Source organism: Canis aureus, chromosome 16, assembly GCF_053574225.1.
Source record: "Canis aureus isolate CA01 chromosome 16, VMU_Caureus_v.1.0, whole genome shotgun sequence".
NCBI classification, from domain to species: Eukaryota; Metazoa; Chordata; class Mammalia; order Carnivora; family Canidae; genus Canis; species Canis aureus.
The window spans coordinates 49,793,530-49,812,555 of NC_135626.1; the positions used below are offsets into that span (position 1 = coordinate 49,793,530).

Here is a 19,026-nt window from a genome sequence, read left to right on the forward strand (position 1 = left end):
AGGAATTTCATGAAGGCAGTATTTCCACTAGACATTGCACTAGGCAGGACAGTATGAAATACTAAAGTATTTGTGACTGGACCAAACTCGGTTCCAATCCTGCTTCTTCACCTCTGGGGTTCTCTATCTAAAAACTGGCCAGCACACCTAATTCCGTGAGTTGCTTTAATTAAAATTGAAACGATGGGAAATGTCTTTCAACCATGCCTGACGTGACCTATAGTAAGTGTTGAGTCAACCTTATTTCCCCCCTTCTCCCCATTCCTACCAAATGGAAAAGTGGTTGGTTGCCATAAACATACACTACAGATTTTTAAAATTCAGGTCTCGGCCTTCATCCGACTCTGCCAGTCAGTCTCCTGTCTCTGTGTTTGTCATAGCCTCCTCCCGCCTAGCTTGCTTCACAAACTCTTGAGCAAGTGCCCTTGACACCATTTGCTTTATTTATCGAGTCATCCATTCTCCCCCACAGCCCACTGACCGGGGAACGATCTTCTTATTCTCCTGGAGAGTACCTCCCTTTTCTTATTTCCTCTTCCAACTCCCTCCCCAAAAGTTATTTTTTAATAATTGTCTTTCCTCTGCATTGTGTGTTCCTTCTTCCCAACAGCTGAAATGCAAGATAGACAAATAGAAGAGCAAAAGAGGGGATCCCTGGGTGGCTTAGCGGTTTAGCACTTGCCCTCAGCCCAGGGCATGATCCTGGAGACCCCGGATCAAGTCCCACGTTGGCTCCCTGCGTGGAACCTGCTTCTCCCTCTGCCTGTCTCTCTCTCTCTCTCTCTCTCCTGAAGAAATAAAGTCTTAAAAAAAAAAAAAAGCAAAAGAGAGCAAATGCACTAAATGTCACAAGCCCCCTCCCTTAGCTACTGATTCCCCCGTATTTGTGGTAACTAGCAAAAGTATATTTTTAAAATCTCAGTTCCTCTGTTGGCTTTAAAAACAAAAATAGGTGTCTTTAAAGTTTATAATTCTTTTTGTAATTTCTACACCCAACATGGGACTCGAACTCATGACCCCAAGATCGAGTCAGATCTTGATTGAGCCAGCCAGGCGCCCCTCTTCTATGGCTTTTTATATTAGGCTTAAGCCATCAACCTTCTGACATAGGTCATGAGGGGATGGGAGCCCAAGCCCCATGTCCGTAGGGAGGAAAGAAGGGGATCACCCAGTGAGGGGCAGGAGGCTTGGGCATGGTCAGCCCCCAAAAGGCAAGTCAGAAAATGAGTGCCTTTTTGTACAGCCTCTGAGCTAAGAATGAGCTTTACATTTTTAAACAGTTGAAAGAAAAAGAATAGTATGACACATGAAAATTACATAAAATTCTAATTTTGGCATCCATAAAAGTTTCATTAGAACACAGCCACACTAACCCTTTACATGTTATCTGTGGCTGCTTTTGCACCACAAAAACAAAACAATAATTGTGACAGGCCAGTAAAACCTGAAATATTTACTATCTAGTCTTTTACGGAAAAAGTTTGTCCGTGTCGGCTCCGGGCCAAGGACTTCTCAAATTGTAATGAGCATCTGTATCCCTTGGGCATCTTGCTAAATGCAGGTTCTGACTTAATAAGTCTGGGATGGGGGGCCCCTGGGTGGCTTAGTCGGTTAAGCATCTATCTACCTTTGGCTCAGGTCATGATCCCAGAGTCCCAGGATCGAGCCTGGTTTCAGGATCCTTGCTCAACAGGGAGCCAGCTTCTCCCTCTGTCCCTCACCTCGCTCATGCTCCCTCTCGTTCACTCTCTGTCTCTCAAATAAATAAAATCTTAAAAAAAAAAAAGAAAAAGAAAAAGAAAAGTCTGGGATGGAACCTGAGGCTCTGCATTTCCGGCAGCTCCCAGGTGATGCTCTTGCTGCTGGTCTGCAGACCATATTGCGTATCAAGGCCTTGAAAGGTTTGTCTGTTTTATGCTAATTTTTGTGAATGATTTCTAAGTAAGCAAATCTTAGAAAATATGAAAACTTGGAGTATAACCCAGGATAATAACCTCAAACAGATTTTCCACATTTCATTCCATTGTTTTGGCATCATGTGATGATGGCCTGATGGACGTGGAAATGGATTTGCCAGCAACCTTGCTGAGGCCAAAGGGATTGCAGCCCCAAAACTCCCGTGATATCAGGCTCCCTTTTAATTTCCATAAAGTTACCATTCCAGATCCAGAAAGACCTTTGTGAGTTCACCATACCCAAATTATTATTGATTTTTCCAAAATGAGCCAAGTCTCCTCTCTTAGCTCTTCCTTTAATGACCAGCACTTCTCAGTGACAGGCCTTTGGAGGACAGCCAGGGTTCAAAGCCTAGCCTTTCTATATACATGTTCTGAGATGCAAGTTCTGGTGCCTCAGTTTTCCTACCTGTGCAATGGGCATAATGTATGTAAAGCACTTGGTATGCCACTGGATTTGTGGCAGATACGTTCAAACTGCAAGCATCTGAAAACTTCACATACCCAAAACCTGCTCTTCCCCCGAGCTGACTCATTTTAGCAAACATCAATTCTATTCTTTCACCATCTAGACCAGAAACCTTGGAATTAACTTCTACTTCAGCCCCCAGCTCCTCTACTCCAGCCTCGCTGTCTGCTCCCACCTCAGAGCCTTTGCACTTACCATCCTTCTCCCTGGAATGCTGTCCATCAGCTACCTAACTGGCATGGCCACATATTTTTACATCACATGAAGTGTGTCCTATCTTCTGTGTATACATGATAACAATATGGAACTGGCAAGTATCTGCCTTTAGGTGATAGAATGAGAAGAGCCTCCCACCTCTTTCAAGGGACAACCATTCTAGGCTTTTGAGTAGAAGGAAGTGAGGAGGGCATGTTAAAAAGAAGAGCACAGCCCCAAATCAAATGCTTGCTCTCATGTGCATGCCACTTGGAGAAACAATAAACTCGTGATTGAATGTCAAGGGTAATGAGTGTGTGGGGAGAAAGCAGGCAGGAAACATGAATAGAGCACTAGGCCCTGGTGGCAGTAGAGATGCTACTTTCTATAGAGAGGTAGGTCAAGCACAGCTTTTCTCTGATAATGTGCCATCTGAGCAGATGCCTAAATGAAATGAATGTGCAAACCCTGTCACAGTCTAGGGCAAGAGCATTCCAGGAAGAGGAAACAGTAAATGAAAATGCCCCGGGCCCAGAACTTGTAGGCCAACTTTGTTCCTGGGCTCTCTGGTGCTAGAGAGAACGGTGCCAGCCATGGAGCAGAGCACACAGGCAGACCACAGTTGCAGCAAGGTTCTGGTGCAGCAGAGTACTTAATGCTGTAGTGTGTTTCAACAGTTTTGAGTCTGTGTTTAATGTCTAATCCCAAAGGATAGGGATTATGACAGAAAGCACTTATTGAGCATTTATAGGGCAGGCACTAGAATGAGAGCATGTTCATTATCACATTTAATCCCTTCCACCTTGAGGGAGGCCCACCGTACAGATGAGGAGGAGAAAGTGCAGAAGAGGTATGAGGTCCCCAGCCAGCTCAGAGGATTCTCCAAAGCCAGTGCAGTTGGCCCCCTGCTGCACTGGGGTCTCCGCTGTATGGGGTGGGGGCGAGGGCTCCCTTCTGTCCCCCTCCTGGCCTGTCCCAGGTTCCACCTACTTTTCTAGTTTGGTTCAGTTAACTCTAACTTTCCTCCACCCTGTTCTGGGGTCTCGTTTCATGACCCCATATTTATTGTGTTCCCTGCCTTCCCTAGCTGGCAGCTGCTTTGCACTTCCTGTGACAGCTTACCACGCATGGGCAGTTGTTTGGTTATTTAGGTAAGACTCTTATCGAAGTCACATCACTCAGAACCCGTTTCTCAGTTCTTCAGGTCCCTTGCTTCGGAGTTAATCTAACTCAGGAAGAATGTAATGAAAATGCTGAGAGAATGGTACACACCCATGATGTCAACTCACTCCCTTTAAAAGAACAAGACTGCCAGGCAGTGACATTTGACCAGCTGACTCTGCTCACAGAAAAGCTACTCAGGAAGGCAAACCACACCAGGAGGTTCCTCCGCAGGCCAGGGGGATGACTGGGCTAATCTTACTGGCTCCACTGTGTCAAGCTACGTTCAGCTGCCGTTTCCAATTCCTCGAAACAGGACACTGTCTTCTAAAAAAGCCAGGGTGTTGGTCTGTCCCTGTTGTGGAATTACACCAGAGCCCTTCTTTTTAGACTCCTCTCTTAGATGCTGGGTGGGCAGATGACAGCTCTTCTGAAACCACAAGCAATGTAGAGGCTTACATTTTCTTAGACATTTGGATAGCCCATTTTTAGCCAACCCTGCTTCTTTGTAGGTGGCTGATCTCATCCTACACTTGTTGAGTCTTCCAAGTCTTGTTCTCAGGGGTTTGCAGGTATCTTGGTGAGGCTTCCAGTTTTAGGCTCTGCTTTAACATTTATTAGCCGAAGACTTTAGGAAAGTTACTTCAATTTCCTCATCTATCAAGCTGACAGCTAACACCTGTTCTCCTCCCAAGCTTGCTCCGAGGATGAAGCCTGTTAACACAATAAAGCTTTTTGAGATTTGGAAGAAAAAAAAAAAGGATCATGTAAATGCAAAATGAAATGATTTTTCAAGGCAAGATCTCCCTAAAACAACAGTTGCAACAGGGAAAAAGAAGTTGACATCACAGCTGGCCCCAGAAACCTGCACATAGTGTACAGCCTTTACAGACTACCCAGAGGCCCAGGGTCTGTTATTGATGGGAGTGTGGTTCCATCTTGTCCAAGAACCACCACCCTAAAATATACTTTAGTATCTTGATTTTTTTTAAGATTTTATTTATTTATTCATGGGAGACACGGAGAGAGAGAGAGAAAGAGGCAGAGACACAGGCAGAGGGAGAAGCAGGCTCCACGCAGGGAGCCCAATGCGAGACTCGATCCCAGGTCTCCAGGATCAGGCCCTCGGCTGAAGGCGCGCCAAACCGCTGAGCCACCCAGGCTGCCCAGTATCTTGATTTTTTTAAAAAGATTTATCTATTTGAGAGAGAGAGAGAGAGAATGTGAAGGGAGGAGGGGCAGAGAGAGAGAATCTCACACTCCTCCCTGAGCACAGAGCCCAAAGTGAGGCTCGATCCCAGGACCCTAAGATCATGACCTGAGCTAAAGGCAGACACTTAACCAACTAAGCCACCCAGGTGCCTCCCAAATCCAGAGTTTGGTGCAAAGTAAATGCGATGGGGATCCCTGGGTGGCGCAGCGGTTTGGCGCCTGCCTTTGGCCCAGGGCAGATCCTGGAGACCCGGGATCGAGTCCCACGTCGGGCTCCTGGTGCATGGAGCCTGCTTCTCCCTCTGCCTGTGTCTCTGCCTCTCTCTCTGTGTGACTATCATAAATAAAAAAAAAAAAAAAAAAAAAAAAGTAAATGCGATGCTGTGAAAGGAATAGAAGACACAGAGTCATAAGACCTCGTTCAAAACTCAGCTCTCCCTCCCCATCAATGAGGCCCAGTCCAGTGTCATTCCCCTGACTGAGCCCCAGCCACCCCATCTTTTTTTTTCCCAGCCACTCCATCTGTAAAGGGACCCCTCAGAGTTGCTGTGAGGCTGGGTGACCTAGGTTAAGAGAGACTAGCACGGAGGCTGGCATGTAGAAGACACTCTGAGATGCTTATTTTTTCAAAGAAGTTTGTTTAAAATAATAAAAAATCAGGAGCACCTGGCTGGCTCAGTCAATTAAGCATCTGACTCTTGATTTTTGGCTCAGGTTGTGATCTCAGGGTTGTGGGATTGAGCACCCCTCCACCTCTCTGATCAGTGGGGAGTCTGCTTGAGATTCTCTCCCTCTGCCCCTTCCCCAGCACGTGCACATGTGCGAGCACTCTGTCAAATAAATAAAATCATTTAAAAAATATTAATAAAAATGTCTGATCATGGCCACTGATTAGTTTGATAAAAGAGCAGTTTATCATTAGTCTCCTCCAAACACTTGCTATCAGGATGTCTGGGTAGGTCAGTGGTCTGCCTTTGGCTCAGGTTGTGATCCTGGGGTTCTGGAATCGAGTCCCGGATCAGAATCCCTGCAAGGAGCTTGCTTCTCCTTCTGTCTATGTCTCTGCCTCTCACGAATAAATAAATAAAATCTTTAAAAACAAAAAACAGGGACACCTGGGTGGCTCAGCAGTTTGGCGCCTGCCTTCAGCCCAGGGCATGATCCTGGAGTCCGGGAATCGAGTTCCACGTTGGGCTCCCTGCATGGAGCCTGCTTCTCCCTCTGCCTGTGTCTCTGCCTCTCTCTCTCTTTCTCTGTGTGTCTCATGAATAAATAAATAAAACCTTTAAAATAAATTTAAAAACCCACTTGTTGTTTTCTGAGGTTTTAACTTTTGCCTCACATCCCAAGCTCTATTGTTAAGAATGTTTTTGTCACACACACACACACACACACACACACACACACACACACAAAGGAATGTTGTCTTCCTAATCTAACAAAAATATGTGGAAGCCAAAACAGGTAATTGTGTACAAGAGGGTGGACTTCCTTGGTCACTGCTTTCGCTACCCAGACAATGGTGTATTGGCTCCCAGGTTGCTCAAGGGGTCACAGGACAAGATTTTACTTTTGTTCTAGTCTCTAGCATCAACCTTGCAAGGATATCACACAGAAACTACTTCCTCAGTCTAACTGCAAACTTGGCACCTATAGACCATCCCATCCATTCCATTCCTATATCAGAGCAGGAAACACCCCGGTAGGTTCTTTTTCCTTCTCGCATGGATACGAGACTCACCTGACCAAGTCCTTCTTCCCTGGGACGCCCTTATACATACCTTCACGCTGACAACCAGGAGCTGAGCAGAGGCTCAGCCACCTGCCGTAATGGTACTTGAGGAAAGGGAAGGGGGCTGGGAGGCCTCTGGTGTTCACACTGCCTGAAAGCCAGCATCACACCTGGCACTGATGCAGCACTTGCCCCACTGGGCTCCTGCAGTGGGGGAGTTGGTCCTATGCTCTTGCAGGCCCTCTATCTCCTCCACGTTCCCCAGAGCACACCCCACTCCCAAGAAGTGGGCCTGGGTTTGGTTCTCCAACGCCTGCTGATTTGTTTCTTCTACTAGAAAAAGTATGAAAAGTGTATGTAGTATGTTAACAGATTCCTGTGGAGTGTCCCATTGTCAACTGGGGGCATTGCCCTACCTCTAGGAAAACAGCTGGTAAGCATGGGGCAAAGATCCTGACGTGGGAGCAAGGCTGAACCAGGATCTGATCCAAGCTCTACTCTGCTGAGCTCTGTGAACTTGGGCTGGTTACTTCATCTTCGGAGCTTCAACTTCCTTATCTGTAAAATGAGGACAGGATACCCATCCAGAAAGGTATGCTTAAAGCATCAAGCACAGTGCTTGGCCAAAGAGGCAGGGAGTAACATGGGGCTTCCTGGAATGAAGACTTCTTTTTGCTCATTTGACTTTTAAAAAACCACCTTCCTAATTGTGTTGACCGATACGTATTTATGATACATAGAATTGACTTTGTTTATAGAGTTTTCAGGAAGTCTCCAAACTAGAGCTGAGTCCCGCACTGCTGCCTCAAGTGTGACTGCCAGAGGCACTAGCAGCGCCAGCCATGGGAGGGGTTGGGCAAGCAGGGGACCCACCTCTCCTCACCCCTACTCCTTGGGAGGCAGCAAACATTTTCTATAAAGGGCTGGATATTGTAAATATTTCAGGCAACTATTGTCTCTGTCACAACTACTTAACTCTGTGCCAGCAGGAAAATAGCCACAGATGATATGTAAATGAAGGACTGTGGCTACTCCCAGTTAAACTCTATTTGCAAAAATAAGCTGCTGGTGCAAGGTGGTTTGCCAAGCCCTATTAATCCCAGGACTATAGCTTACATAACAATCACCTGGGGGCTTCTTCAAATCTGATCACTTGGCCCCACCTCCAGAGTTTCTAATTCAGTGGGTCTGTGGTAGAGTCTGTCATTTGCATTTCTAATTTCCCAGGTATGGCTGGTGCTGCTGGCCTGGGAACCACTCCCAGAACCACTGTAGCCAGTCCCACTCACCTTCTTTCTCTATGCACCTAAACCACTTTATTCTTGTTGCGAATATAGCATTTATTATGTTCCATTATGGTTAGTGGTCAGTGTGGGGGTCTCCATAATCCTTTTTTAAGAATTTTTGAGCATGCTCTACCCCCAATGTGGGGCTTGAACTCATGACCAGGAGAGCAAGAGTATTATCGACTGGCGCCCCTCTGGGATCCTTCCTTCCGTACCTTCCTATCCCAGTGCCTGACAATAACAATTGCTCAGCATTCAGTGAATTCAAGGGAGGGTACAGCCATGGAAGCCCCAGGTCCCTCCCTGCTCCTTGGTGGACATTTCTGTCTGGAGCTCTGTGCAACCTGGGCCCAGCCCTGCCACAGAAGAGGAAAGGAATTTTGTCTCCCTACCTGTGCAGAAACAGACCAGGAAAGGACACATTCCCTGCTCAGCCTAGACCTTGAACCTGGATTATTTCCTAAGGAAATAAAAAAGGGAGGGTGGGGGTTGGTTAAATTTTGTTACTATCATCATTATTGTTACTTTGCTTCTAAATGGACTGTTTAATTTGTAAGGGAGGGTGGGGTTAAATCCAGATAGCTGTTTGCTGTGGAAAACCACTATTTCTAAATTACATTTAAAATGAACTGCAGGAGGTGATGCCTGGGTGGCTCGGCCATTGAGCACCTGCCTTTGGCTCAGGGTGTGATCCCAGGTCCTGGAATCTAGTCTCCATCGGACTCCCCGCGGGAGCCTGCTTCTCCCTCTCCCTCTGCCTTGCTTGTGCTCTCTCAAATAAAAATCTTAAAAATAATAATAAATAATAAAATGAACTGCAGCCTGGCTTTTTCTCAGATCAGACGGAATCAAGTTTGGTTTTGATACAAGGGAATAATATCAGAGACCTTTCCATATCTTGAATGGCACGAGCTTCATCAACTCCTGAATCCACCCTCCTCTCCTGGAACTCACAGCATACCTCCTGGTTTTTATCCCAAGACGCTCTGCAAGCAGCACGAGCAGAGTCTCGAATGCTCCCCTACCCCCTCCTTTGCGGAGGACGCATTGGCAGGGGCGCGACAGAGAGACAGGGCTGAGCACCGGGGTAACGGGGTAATCCTAGTCCTGCGCTGGCTGCAAAGTGCAGATGTAACAATGAACCCCCTCCTTCCGATTCCCAGGCCTGTCTGAGGGAGGCCTTACCAAGGATTTCCTTTGGTCTGTGAAGTTTCAAGACCATCCCTATGTAAGTTCTGTTCCTTACTCTCTCCTTGCCAAATTAATAGACAAAACCAGGGATAAGCTTCCCCTCCTCATCTCGATGGGCTCCCTGAACAGGGCCGAAGGTCCAGACATTTGCTGCTTATCTGGACTGTAGTGCTCACAGCTATGACCCAGCAACCAGAGCATGGCTTAGGAACACAGCAAAGGAGTGGGACTGACCCCAGAGTGGCTGAGACTCTAATACGCCCTGTCCCTGCCACCTTGTTACCTCTACCTGCCAATCAGTTTCGCATCAATAAACTTTATGTTCAGGGCTTTGCAGAATGAATCAAAGGAGAGCAGCAGCTAAAGACTGATCTCTGACCTTGGCATATAAACAGCCTACAGGTTGGACCTGACAGTTAATAAAGGAAAGGCCCAGCAATTCTCTGATGCCTCTTTGCCTTAATTAGATTGTTCATAAGCTATGGGGAAATCTTCCTTTGGAAGAGAAAGACCCCACAAAGCAGGCAGTCACATTCTCATTCATTCATTCATCTGTTCGGACTGTCATCCTTCTGTCCACAGTCCCTGGTACTTGTCAAGCGCCCTGTTACCTGCACTGGGCACTGTGCTAAGGCTTCCCAGCAAAGGGCTTCAGGAACTCCAATGTCCACACCACACCGCGCTCTCCTGGGAGATGGCAGCTGGCCGGGCAGGCAAGAGCACAAGCTCTGGTTCAGACAAATCCAAGTTCGAATCGTAATTCTGCCCTGTGGCCTTTGGCAAGGTATTTAACCTCTCTGCCCTTGGTTTCCTCTTGGGGTTAATAATACCAGCCGCCAAGGGTTGTCATCAAGACCAAATGAGACCATCTGCACAAAGCATTCAGCACAGAGCCCCGCGCCCAGCAAGCACGCCAGAAATGGACATCCCAGTAGGGAACACTGGGCTCTGGGGTGGAGGTGGGGGTGGGAGGGGACTGAGAGGTGCCTTCCCTCCCCCTGGTGCTCAGTGGGTCACAGGGAGCCAGTGATGACATCCACGGTCTCTGCTCGCGTGATACTAGAAAACTGCTGTTGAGTGCTCGAGATTCTTCCTCTCTAAAATGGGGCACAGGTGGTAATCCCCCGACGGGATCTGGAAAGAGCATCGGTAGGGACACCCACCCCGCAACGGCACCTTGCTGAGGAAAGGACCGTGGGAATATCAAGTTCCCGTGCAGCCTCTGGCTTTGTCATCGGTGCCACGGCGGCCCTGCGGGCTGTCTTTAATAATAGATATTTTAAAATTCCCGAACCCACTTCATGCTATATTTGCTCGCACACAGAGGTTTATTCAGTGTTAATCACATTAATCTGCTGTTTCATTTCACGCTGTGTGATGCCAACTTCAGTGAGAGCCAGGAGAGAGCAGAATTTACTCTCAAAGGGCTTCGTGCTGCGCTCACCCAAACGGCGCCTCGTCAAGGCATCTCAGAGGCCCAGGGACCTCTGGGCCACCCCTGCACCCCCCAGGGGTGCCCTGGAGGCTTACCCAGTCTGCCTTTCAAGCGTCTCTCTGTATATTTTCCTTCTTACCCTCAATTAGAAATCTCTCTAGGCAAGCGTCCAGTCTTTACTAGCTATCTCTAATTCTTAAACAATGCAAATACATGCTATTCAGTAAAGCCCCGCAGCAGGTGCTTGTCACAAAGGGACCCTGAGCCTACAGGAGTGAAATCCTTTGAGATCTCCCACTATGATCCCCTCATGCTACAGACGGAAAGACTGAGGTGTAAGGGCTTATATCTCTCCTCTCTTGGCTCCTTCCTTAAACCAGTGAATACCCTTCATTCAGATCCTAAACACAAAATAACAAATTTGCCAGTTTTTTCTTGGCCCGGTGCCCCAATCTGCTTGAACCTCTCACTTGCCCTCGGGGTCCTGTCAGCCAGCTGGCAGCCCCAGATCTACTTCATGAAGAAAATGGAAGCCTTCAGACAGGACCATCTAGCCCCAGTGACCCCAGGGCCTGGCCCTGCATGCAACAGCATCCCCTCGGGCCAAAGGCCACCCTCTGTGTGCTGGTGGCCCTGGTCCGCCACCTTCCTACCCAAGGACCTTGTCCTGTACCTCTCAGCACTTTCTTACATCATCAGTTTCTCTTTCCACAGGATCATTTCTGTCAACATACACATGCTCTTATTAAAATTTTTTTCATTTTGAAAAATTTTGTGTAAAATCCTGCCTCGACCTCGCATTCTCCTCCAGCTACTGTACCATTTTCTCTTTCAAAATTCTGTGGGTTCCCTTTCCTCATCACCTATCACTCATTCTTCTAAGTTGCTTTTTTCCCATTTTTTTTTTCTAGGAGCCTACACAAGAGTTGAAAAGTATTAAAATACCCTCGACCTAGATTTTCCCTAATTAGCATTTTGCCACATTTGCTTTCCTTTTCTCTAACAGATAAGACACCTATATATAGTATATAATTTATATATAGGTAATAGACACATAGGTGAGCATATATAAATTACGTATATAAACATACGTAGGTGGCTATATCTAGTTGTTACTGTTGAACCATTGGAAAGTTGCACGCATCCTGCTCCTTCACTGCTCATTACTACAACAAATACTACAATGCGTGTCTCCTAAGAGCCAGGATTCTCTTACTTAACCACAGACCATTATTACAAGAAGTCAAATGCTAGTACAATATTATTTAATATAAAATCCATTTTCAGATCTAGCCATTTGCCCCCAAAATGTCCTTCATAACTATTTTTAAATCCAGATTCCAGTGAAGGATGAAGCCCACCCCAATTTAACTTCTAGATTAAATCTCCACCCAGGTTATCCAAGGTCAGGTAGGTTCATCACCAAATCCAAAGGGTCCTTCTCTGGCCTCAGTGGAGGCTTGGCCAGGGCAGTCTCCTCTGGACTTCTGGGTCGCTGCACATTCCTTTCCTCCCTCCTTCCTTGCTCCTTCCCCTCTCCCAATCCTCTGTGCTAGGCCCTCCTCTCCAGCTCCCACGTGGTCTCATCTAGGCCCATGGCTTTAACACCAGCTGCAGACGGATGCCACCCCACACACCGGCATCCAGCTTCCCCACCTCCAGACCCGTGTACCCCACTGCTTTCCACTCCATCTTCCCTGGGACATGCACCTCCAACCTACAATGTCCAAATGGAAGCCTCGATGTTTGGCTTCTTTCCCACCTCAGTAACAGCATCACCATCACCCCATCTGGACCTGATTCCACACCCCCCCCCCACACACACACACACACACCCGCCCCGGGTGCTGCATGGACTCCCTCCCTCCATCTTCCCGGCCGCCACGCCAGAAGTCTGGTCCACGCATAGCGGCCTGGATACCCGGGGGCCACCGTACAGCTCTCCACCCTTGCCCCGCCCCCACAATACACCCCCCACCCCACCGTGTTAACCTTTTAGAAGGTCATCCAGATCGGGCCACTCCCTCTCTTAAAAACTCTCCAGCAACTTCTCATTGCAATGAGAAATCATCCCAACTCAGACCCGCCTCTCTCCCGCCTCCTCCACCATTGTTTCTGGTGACCCAACCCTGGCCTCCCTCGGGGCTTTTGTTGGTAGGGGCTTCTCCCTCGGCCTGCCAGGCTCCCTCTCACCCACAACCTCAATGTCTGTCCTGTCCTCGACCTTCAAGGCAACCAACAGCCCCTAAGCTCGAGGCCCTCGGACCCGCCACCAGCGCCAGGTGCGCTCTCGCGCCGCCGTCCCGGGAGAGGCTCTGATTGGCTCGGCCGGTGTCACATGCACACCCCCGTCCAATCATCTGGGGCCACAGAGGTCATAGGGCGGGAACACGGCTGCCCCGGTTCTTCTGGGGTCGGAGGGCGGAGAGGGGAGCTGTTCCTAGAGAAAGGGAGCGGGTCCTGGAGAAGGGGGGCCATTCCTGGAGGGGGGGGCGGTCCTGGAGAAGGGGGTTGTGTGGTGGGCCGCGGTTCGCCTTCTCTACCGCTCTGCTCAGGCATCAGGGTGCTGGGCCGGTCAGCAGCGCTTAGCCTCTTTCATTTGACCCAGGAATATTTTAACCAAAAAAGGGCAATATATAGGTACTGATGAAAGAGTTAAAAAATACAGCAAATAGTGAGGAAAGAGACTCCAGATATTGACCAGCTGATAACTGTTGGGGCCAGGCGGGAAGGGAAACTCCTCAAGATGGCGGATACGCCAAAATGGCTGAGGTTCCTGTCACCACCTCCACTTGGGACGACAGCTTGAGCAGACCCTTACACCTCTCCTTTGGACTTCCTCAACCGAACCCAATGCCCTTCAAACCCCAGAGGAGGAAGTCACCTTTGACTGGTCGAATTGCAATCCTTCCTTTGCATAGTGAGGGTCACTCTGGTTGGATTGCAATCCTTCCTTTGCATATGAGCCAACCAATAGGAAACCGTTCTGCCTTACAACGTTATGGAAACCCCCTACCACCTTGTCTCGGCGCGACTTCCTCGACTCACTCTCTTTCCTCCGTGAGTCGTGGAACCTCGCCCGAGGGTGCCTGCAATAAAATCTGTTCTTGGACCCTCGCTTGCCTTGGCGGTCTCATTTCCGTCTAGTTATTAAAAAACTTAACAATAACAAGCACCGTTAGCCTCCAACGGCTCTTGTCCTCTCTGTGGACCATCTCCATCCATGAACCTGAAGGGCCCCTCTCCTAGCTTCCTCAGAGCGCAGTTGCGATTCCTTTTTTTTTTTTTTTTTTAAGAAGGCTCCACCCTCAATGTGGGGTCTGACCTGAAGACCCAGAGATGAAGACCTGAGCTGAGACTGGGTTGCTTAATGATTAAGGCACTCAGACGACAACCTGAGACAGGCTCCATTCCTAGCTTGGAGCCCAGGGTAACACCTCACAACCCTGACATCATGACCTGAGCTGAAATCAAGAGTTGGATGCTTGACCAGTTCAGTTCCCCAGGAGCTGATTCTTAACCCCATTCTTTCTAATTCTCACTCATCTGCTGCTGTGGCTTCAATTCACCACCTTTGTGCTAGTGATCCTCATTCCGGTCTCCCCTGCTGGGGCACCTGGGTGGCTCAGTTGGTTAAGTGTCTGCATTTGGCTCAGATGATGATCCTGGGATCAAGCCCCACATTGGGCTCCCTGCTTAGTGGGGAGTCTACTTCTGCCTCTGCCCCACCCCTCTGCTCGTGCTCTCTCGGGCTTGCTCTGTCTCTCAAATAAAACCTTTAAGGAAAAAAAGTCTTTTCTTGCCTTTTTCTTCATTACAAATTTGTGTCTATTGGACCTGGCATCTCCATTAGATGCCTGTGGGTGGCTCAAACTATAGGCTTGCCTCCAAATCCTCAAATCTCTTCCTCTTTCTCAATTGAAACTCTAATTATGGCATCAACATCCCCCCCTGGTTAACGCCAGGAAACTTCTAGATGATTGTTTTTCTCACTCCCTGCCTCCCTGACCTCATACCCATCATCCATCCTATCCATTGTACTGGTTAAATGTGGCTGGCCCTGTTCCCACCTTTCCGCCTTCACTTCCACAGCATTGGGTCATCCATCTTGTTGGAACTAGTGGAATCTTCTCCCTAACCTCCCTGGCTCTGGTCTCCCCTGCCCCTGCCCCCCTCCCCCAACGTACCCTTTCATCCCCTGTGGTTATCTCTCTGAATTATTGCCAGAGGTAACTTTCTTGAATGTCCATGTAATTCTGTTGTCCTCTTTTCAGTTTCTCCAGTGGCCCTCTGCTGCCCACAGGATAAAGCCCCACCTCCTCAGCATGGCATCTGGGGCCTCCACAATCTATCTGGGAGGAACTGACTGGAAGACATTTGTATTCTCAGGAGACACTCCAAGACCTGCCCTATGCAGTGTCCTTTTGGAACAGCGGCAATCCCGTCCATTTGCTCCTCTTCCCAGTAAATGGGTCTTTGTGAAATTCCATTCCTTTGATCAGACACCTCATCCCCGTTCACCAGGAAAAGCTTCGCCCTCGGGGCACCTGGGTAGCTCAGTTGGCTAAGCGGCAGGCTCTTGATTTCCGCTCAGGTGGTGATCTCAGGGTCCTGGAATTGAGCCCAGCTTCAGGCTCTGCGCTCAGGGAGGAGTCGGCTTGTCCCTCTCCCTCTCCCTCTTGCTCTGCCCCTCCCCCTGCTCGTGCGTGCGTGCTTGCACTCTTTCTCTCTCTCTCAAATAAGTAAATAAATCTTACAACAACAACAACACAGGGCAGCCCGGGTGGCTCAGCGGTTTAGCGCTGCCTTCAGCCCAGGGCCTGATCCTGGAGACCCAGGATCGAGTCCCATGTCGGGCTCCCTGCATGGAGCCTGCTTCTCCCTCTGCCTGTGTCTCTGCCTCTCTCTCTCTCTGTCTCTCATGAATAAATAAATAAAATCTTAAAAAAAAAAAAAAAAACCGAAAAACTTCACCTTCCAAGACCCTGCCTGAGGGTTACCAGCTTGTGACATCCTCCCTGAGAAGTCCTGCTTCTCTGTGCTCTGAGAACATGGAATTTATAGCAAGAAACGTATAAATAGAAATCATTTCTGTAAGAATAAATGCAAAAGTCTGGATTTTGTTCCTTGATGCCCTGGGTGCCTCCATGCCAAACTCTTCACCCACAAATACTTCTCCCACTTAGACTTATTCCACAAATATGTTTCCCTGAGTCAGTGTGAGTTGGAAAGAGAGAGAGAAGGTGGAGTGAGGGGTTCACCCACATTTACCTCTGTCAACTCTGCCCCCACACTGTGACTTACATGGGTTCTAAGCATTTCTGCTTTCACGGGTCCTTTCTTCCATTCAAAAAAATATATTTTTAGGGGATCCCTGGGTGGCGCAGCGGTTTGGCGCCTGCCTTTGGCCCAGGGCGCGATCCTGGAGACCCGGGATCGAATCCCACATCGGGCTCCCGGTGCATGGAGCCTGCTTCTCCCTCTGCCTGTGTCTCTGTGCCTCTCTCTCTCTCTGTGACTATCATAAATAAATAAAAATTAAAAAAAAAAAAAAATTTAAAAAAAAATATATATATTTTTAAAAATATTCTATTTATTTATTCATGAGAGACATACACAGAGAAAGGCAGAGACTCAGGCAGAGGGGAAAGCAGGCTCCCCCACAGGGAGCCCGATGTGGAACTCATCCCAGGACCCTCGGATCATGACCTGAGCTGAAGGCAGATGCTCAACCACTGAACCACCCAGGGATTCCACCATCTGGAAATTCTTGATAAGTTTTAACAAAGGGCCTTGTGAATTGTGTGCCAGTCCTGCTGTTCCTTCCTTCTTGCTCCTTCTTCCTCCCTGTTTCTCCTTCCTCAGGAAAGAGTGGTGTTCACTGGACTTATGTTTCCCTTCCCACCTATCAGCTGATCCTTGGCTGCCCTGGGTTGGGTCTTCTTGCCCAGGGCAGGACCTCCTGCCTGCCTTGGGCTCTTCCTGCCTTTCCAAGCCCCCCTCCATTCTCCTGTCAGGTAGGCTTTCCAGATACACCATACCCGGACCCCTCAGGATGTGCTGCTCCCACCTTCAGGGTCCTGCATGTACCCCACCTTCTCATGACTTATGGCTTCTCCTCATTCAGGTTTCAACTTGAATGTTCCCCAACTTGTGAGAGTCCTCCACTGATGCTCTTGGCCAGTGTCAATCCCCCCCACCCCAAGCCCTCTCCCCACCTCAGTCATACACAGTATGTGGCCTTACCTTCCTCATGACATACAGCATTGTCCTTCATTTTTTATTAGCCACCTCCTGCCTCTATACTATGATATGAGCTCTTTGGGGTCAGAGGTTTTGTCTACTTTGATCACAATTGTATCCTCAGTACTTATAATGATGTCTGGTACATAGTAGGTGCTCAGTAAATACTTCTGAGGTGAGTACATAAACTGTCACCCACGAACTGGGTCCCTAGAGCATGTCAGGCACTGAAGTGAGGAAAGTCAAATTCTGTCATCTAACCCAGCTGAGTAGTGGGTCTGGGGATGGAAGTCCTGGGCCTATGGATGGAAGAGGCCCCCTAGGCTTTTCTCAGACCATCCCTAGGACAGAGTAGGGAGCAAGAGCCACCAAGGGAGCAAGGCTGCCCAGCTCTCCAAGAGAGGAGGCCCAGTCAGAATGGTTTAAAGGTTGGGGCACCTGGGTGGCTCAGTCAGTTATGTGTCTGCCTTCAGCTCAGGTCATGATCTCAGGGTCCTGGGATTGATCCCCATGTCAGGCTCTCTGCTCAGCAGGGAGCCTGCTTCTCCCTCTGCCTGTGTCTCTGCCTCTCCCTGTGTCTCTTATGAATAAATAAATAAAATCTTTTAAAAAATTTCCAGATGGCAATAGCAGAGCACTGAGCCTACCTGGCCCTCCAGAGTGCCTGGCCGCAGAGACAGAGCAGGACACAGCCCGAGGCCCGGCGTGGGCCAGGAGGAGCCCTTCTGAGAAGATGAGGAGCAGGTCCTCCCTTCTCAGGGGAGGCTGAGCCTCATAGGCCCAGGGTGCAGGGTAAGCCTGGTGGATTACATTTTTCTAACTTTGATGAAAATGTTGCAAATTGTACAATGTTGTAAAACCACAATTTATGTAGCTGATTTCATGGACAATCCATAATTATTTCACAGGTCTGAGAGTTGCAGCTTTTTTCCTGGGAGGTTTGGGAGGGTGGTGGGTAGAGATGGGGCCAGTGCCCCTTCTTTTCCCTCCAGCCCATGGCAGGCAACACCTCTGAGCCGGTGGAGCATTTTCCAGAAGGCACAGTTGGTTGGAGCCAAGAATGTTTGGACCCATACCTTGCGTCAAATATAATTTATATCAAAATACCCCTCCTTAATCTTAAGCGAATTACCTTACAATTAACACTAGTTGTCTGACCTTGGTAAACCATTTATCCTCCCTGAACATCAGATTTCCTCATCTGTAAAATGGAGATAATTATACTTCTATCTCACAGGGGTGCTGTGAGGATTAAATTATATGAAAAGCTTTTTCAAGAGTATTAAGTTCTAAACAAACGCCAGTTCATGTTACTACAGATCTGCTCAGCAGCAACCTCATGGGTGCAGGTGGGGGACCTTGGTTCAGCAGCAGCTTGTCAGAAACCCCCAGGCCACCTGACTGCTGGGCTCTGGTGTGTTCTTAACAATCAACTTCTGATCTTCAGTTTCTCAAGTAGCTTCCTTTCCTGGGGGGATCCCCTTGCCTTTCAGTTATGTTTGAGATCACAGATCAATAATCCTGCTTTATGTGCCAGACCGTTGTGAGTTGGGCTGGCTTCATAATCTTAATCGTCCCTCGAAGAATCCAGACCCTGGATGTGAGGGTCAGTAGGAGACAATCATACTTACTCATTTCTTAGTACACAGTGCATTTGAGTAACAGTCTCATTAAAATGTGCTAAAGGCAGATGCATTTATGACAAGAGTGAGCCATGCAGGACTCCCGGCTGGGGGTGGAGAGTGTGGGAGTCTACGTCCCCGCCTGCACAATGCCTGTTCTTCTGCCTAGAAGGCTCTTCACTCAGACATGCATGGATGTCACCTCCTCCAGGAGGCCACATCTCAGTGGGCTCTTTCCTCCACTCCCCGCCTCTACCTCTGCCTGCCCTGCTCAATTCTCTCTGGCACATGCCCACCTGAGTCATGTATCATGGGCTTACTTGGAGTCTCGGAGTCCAGATGTGAGCTCCAAGAGAGCTGTGACTCTGCTGTGTTAGCGGTACTGTTCCTAGGCATAGGGTCCAGAGCCTTTGGGCAGCAGTGGGATCCAGCTAGAACTTCTAAGACTGTTTTGTTTTCATCGTATTTATTTATTTATTAGAGAGAGAGAGAGAGAGAGAGAGAACGCACAGGGTAGGGAGAGGC

General features: G+C 48.5%; 1 protein-coding gene across 4 annotated transcripts in view; it reads right to left on the reverse strand.

Moving 5' to 3' along the window:
* Positions 1 to 3,389: 3,389 nt before the first annotated feature.
* The window catches only part of METTL2A (methyltransferase 2A, tRNA N3-cytidine), a 35,273-nt gene continuing 19,636 nt past the window's right edge, over positions 3,390 to 19,026 (reverse strand). Inside the window, exons 8-11 of one of the 4 annotated variants that reach the window (XR_013354786.1) lie at positions 8,403 to 8,470; positions 7,141 to 7,282; positions 6,774 to 7,057; positions 3,390 to 4,494 (exon numbers count right to left, since the gene is read on the reverse strand). Coding sequence is in view for 2 of the 4 variants with exons in the window: in XM_077853901.1 (XP_077710027.1) it covers positions 4,453 to 4,494; positions 8,403 to 8,470 (110 nt within the window). In the remaining 2 variants the exon portion in view is untranslated. The remainder of the gene's footprint in view (positions 4,495 to 6,773; positions 7,058 to 7,140; positions 7,283 to 8,402; positions 8,471 to 19,026) is intronic. The other 3 variants (XR_013354785.1, XM_077853901.1, XM_077853902.1) reach the window with 3 other exon arrangements.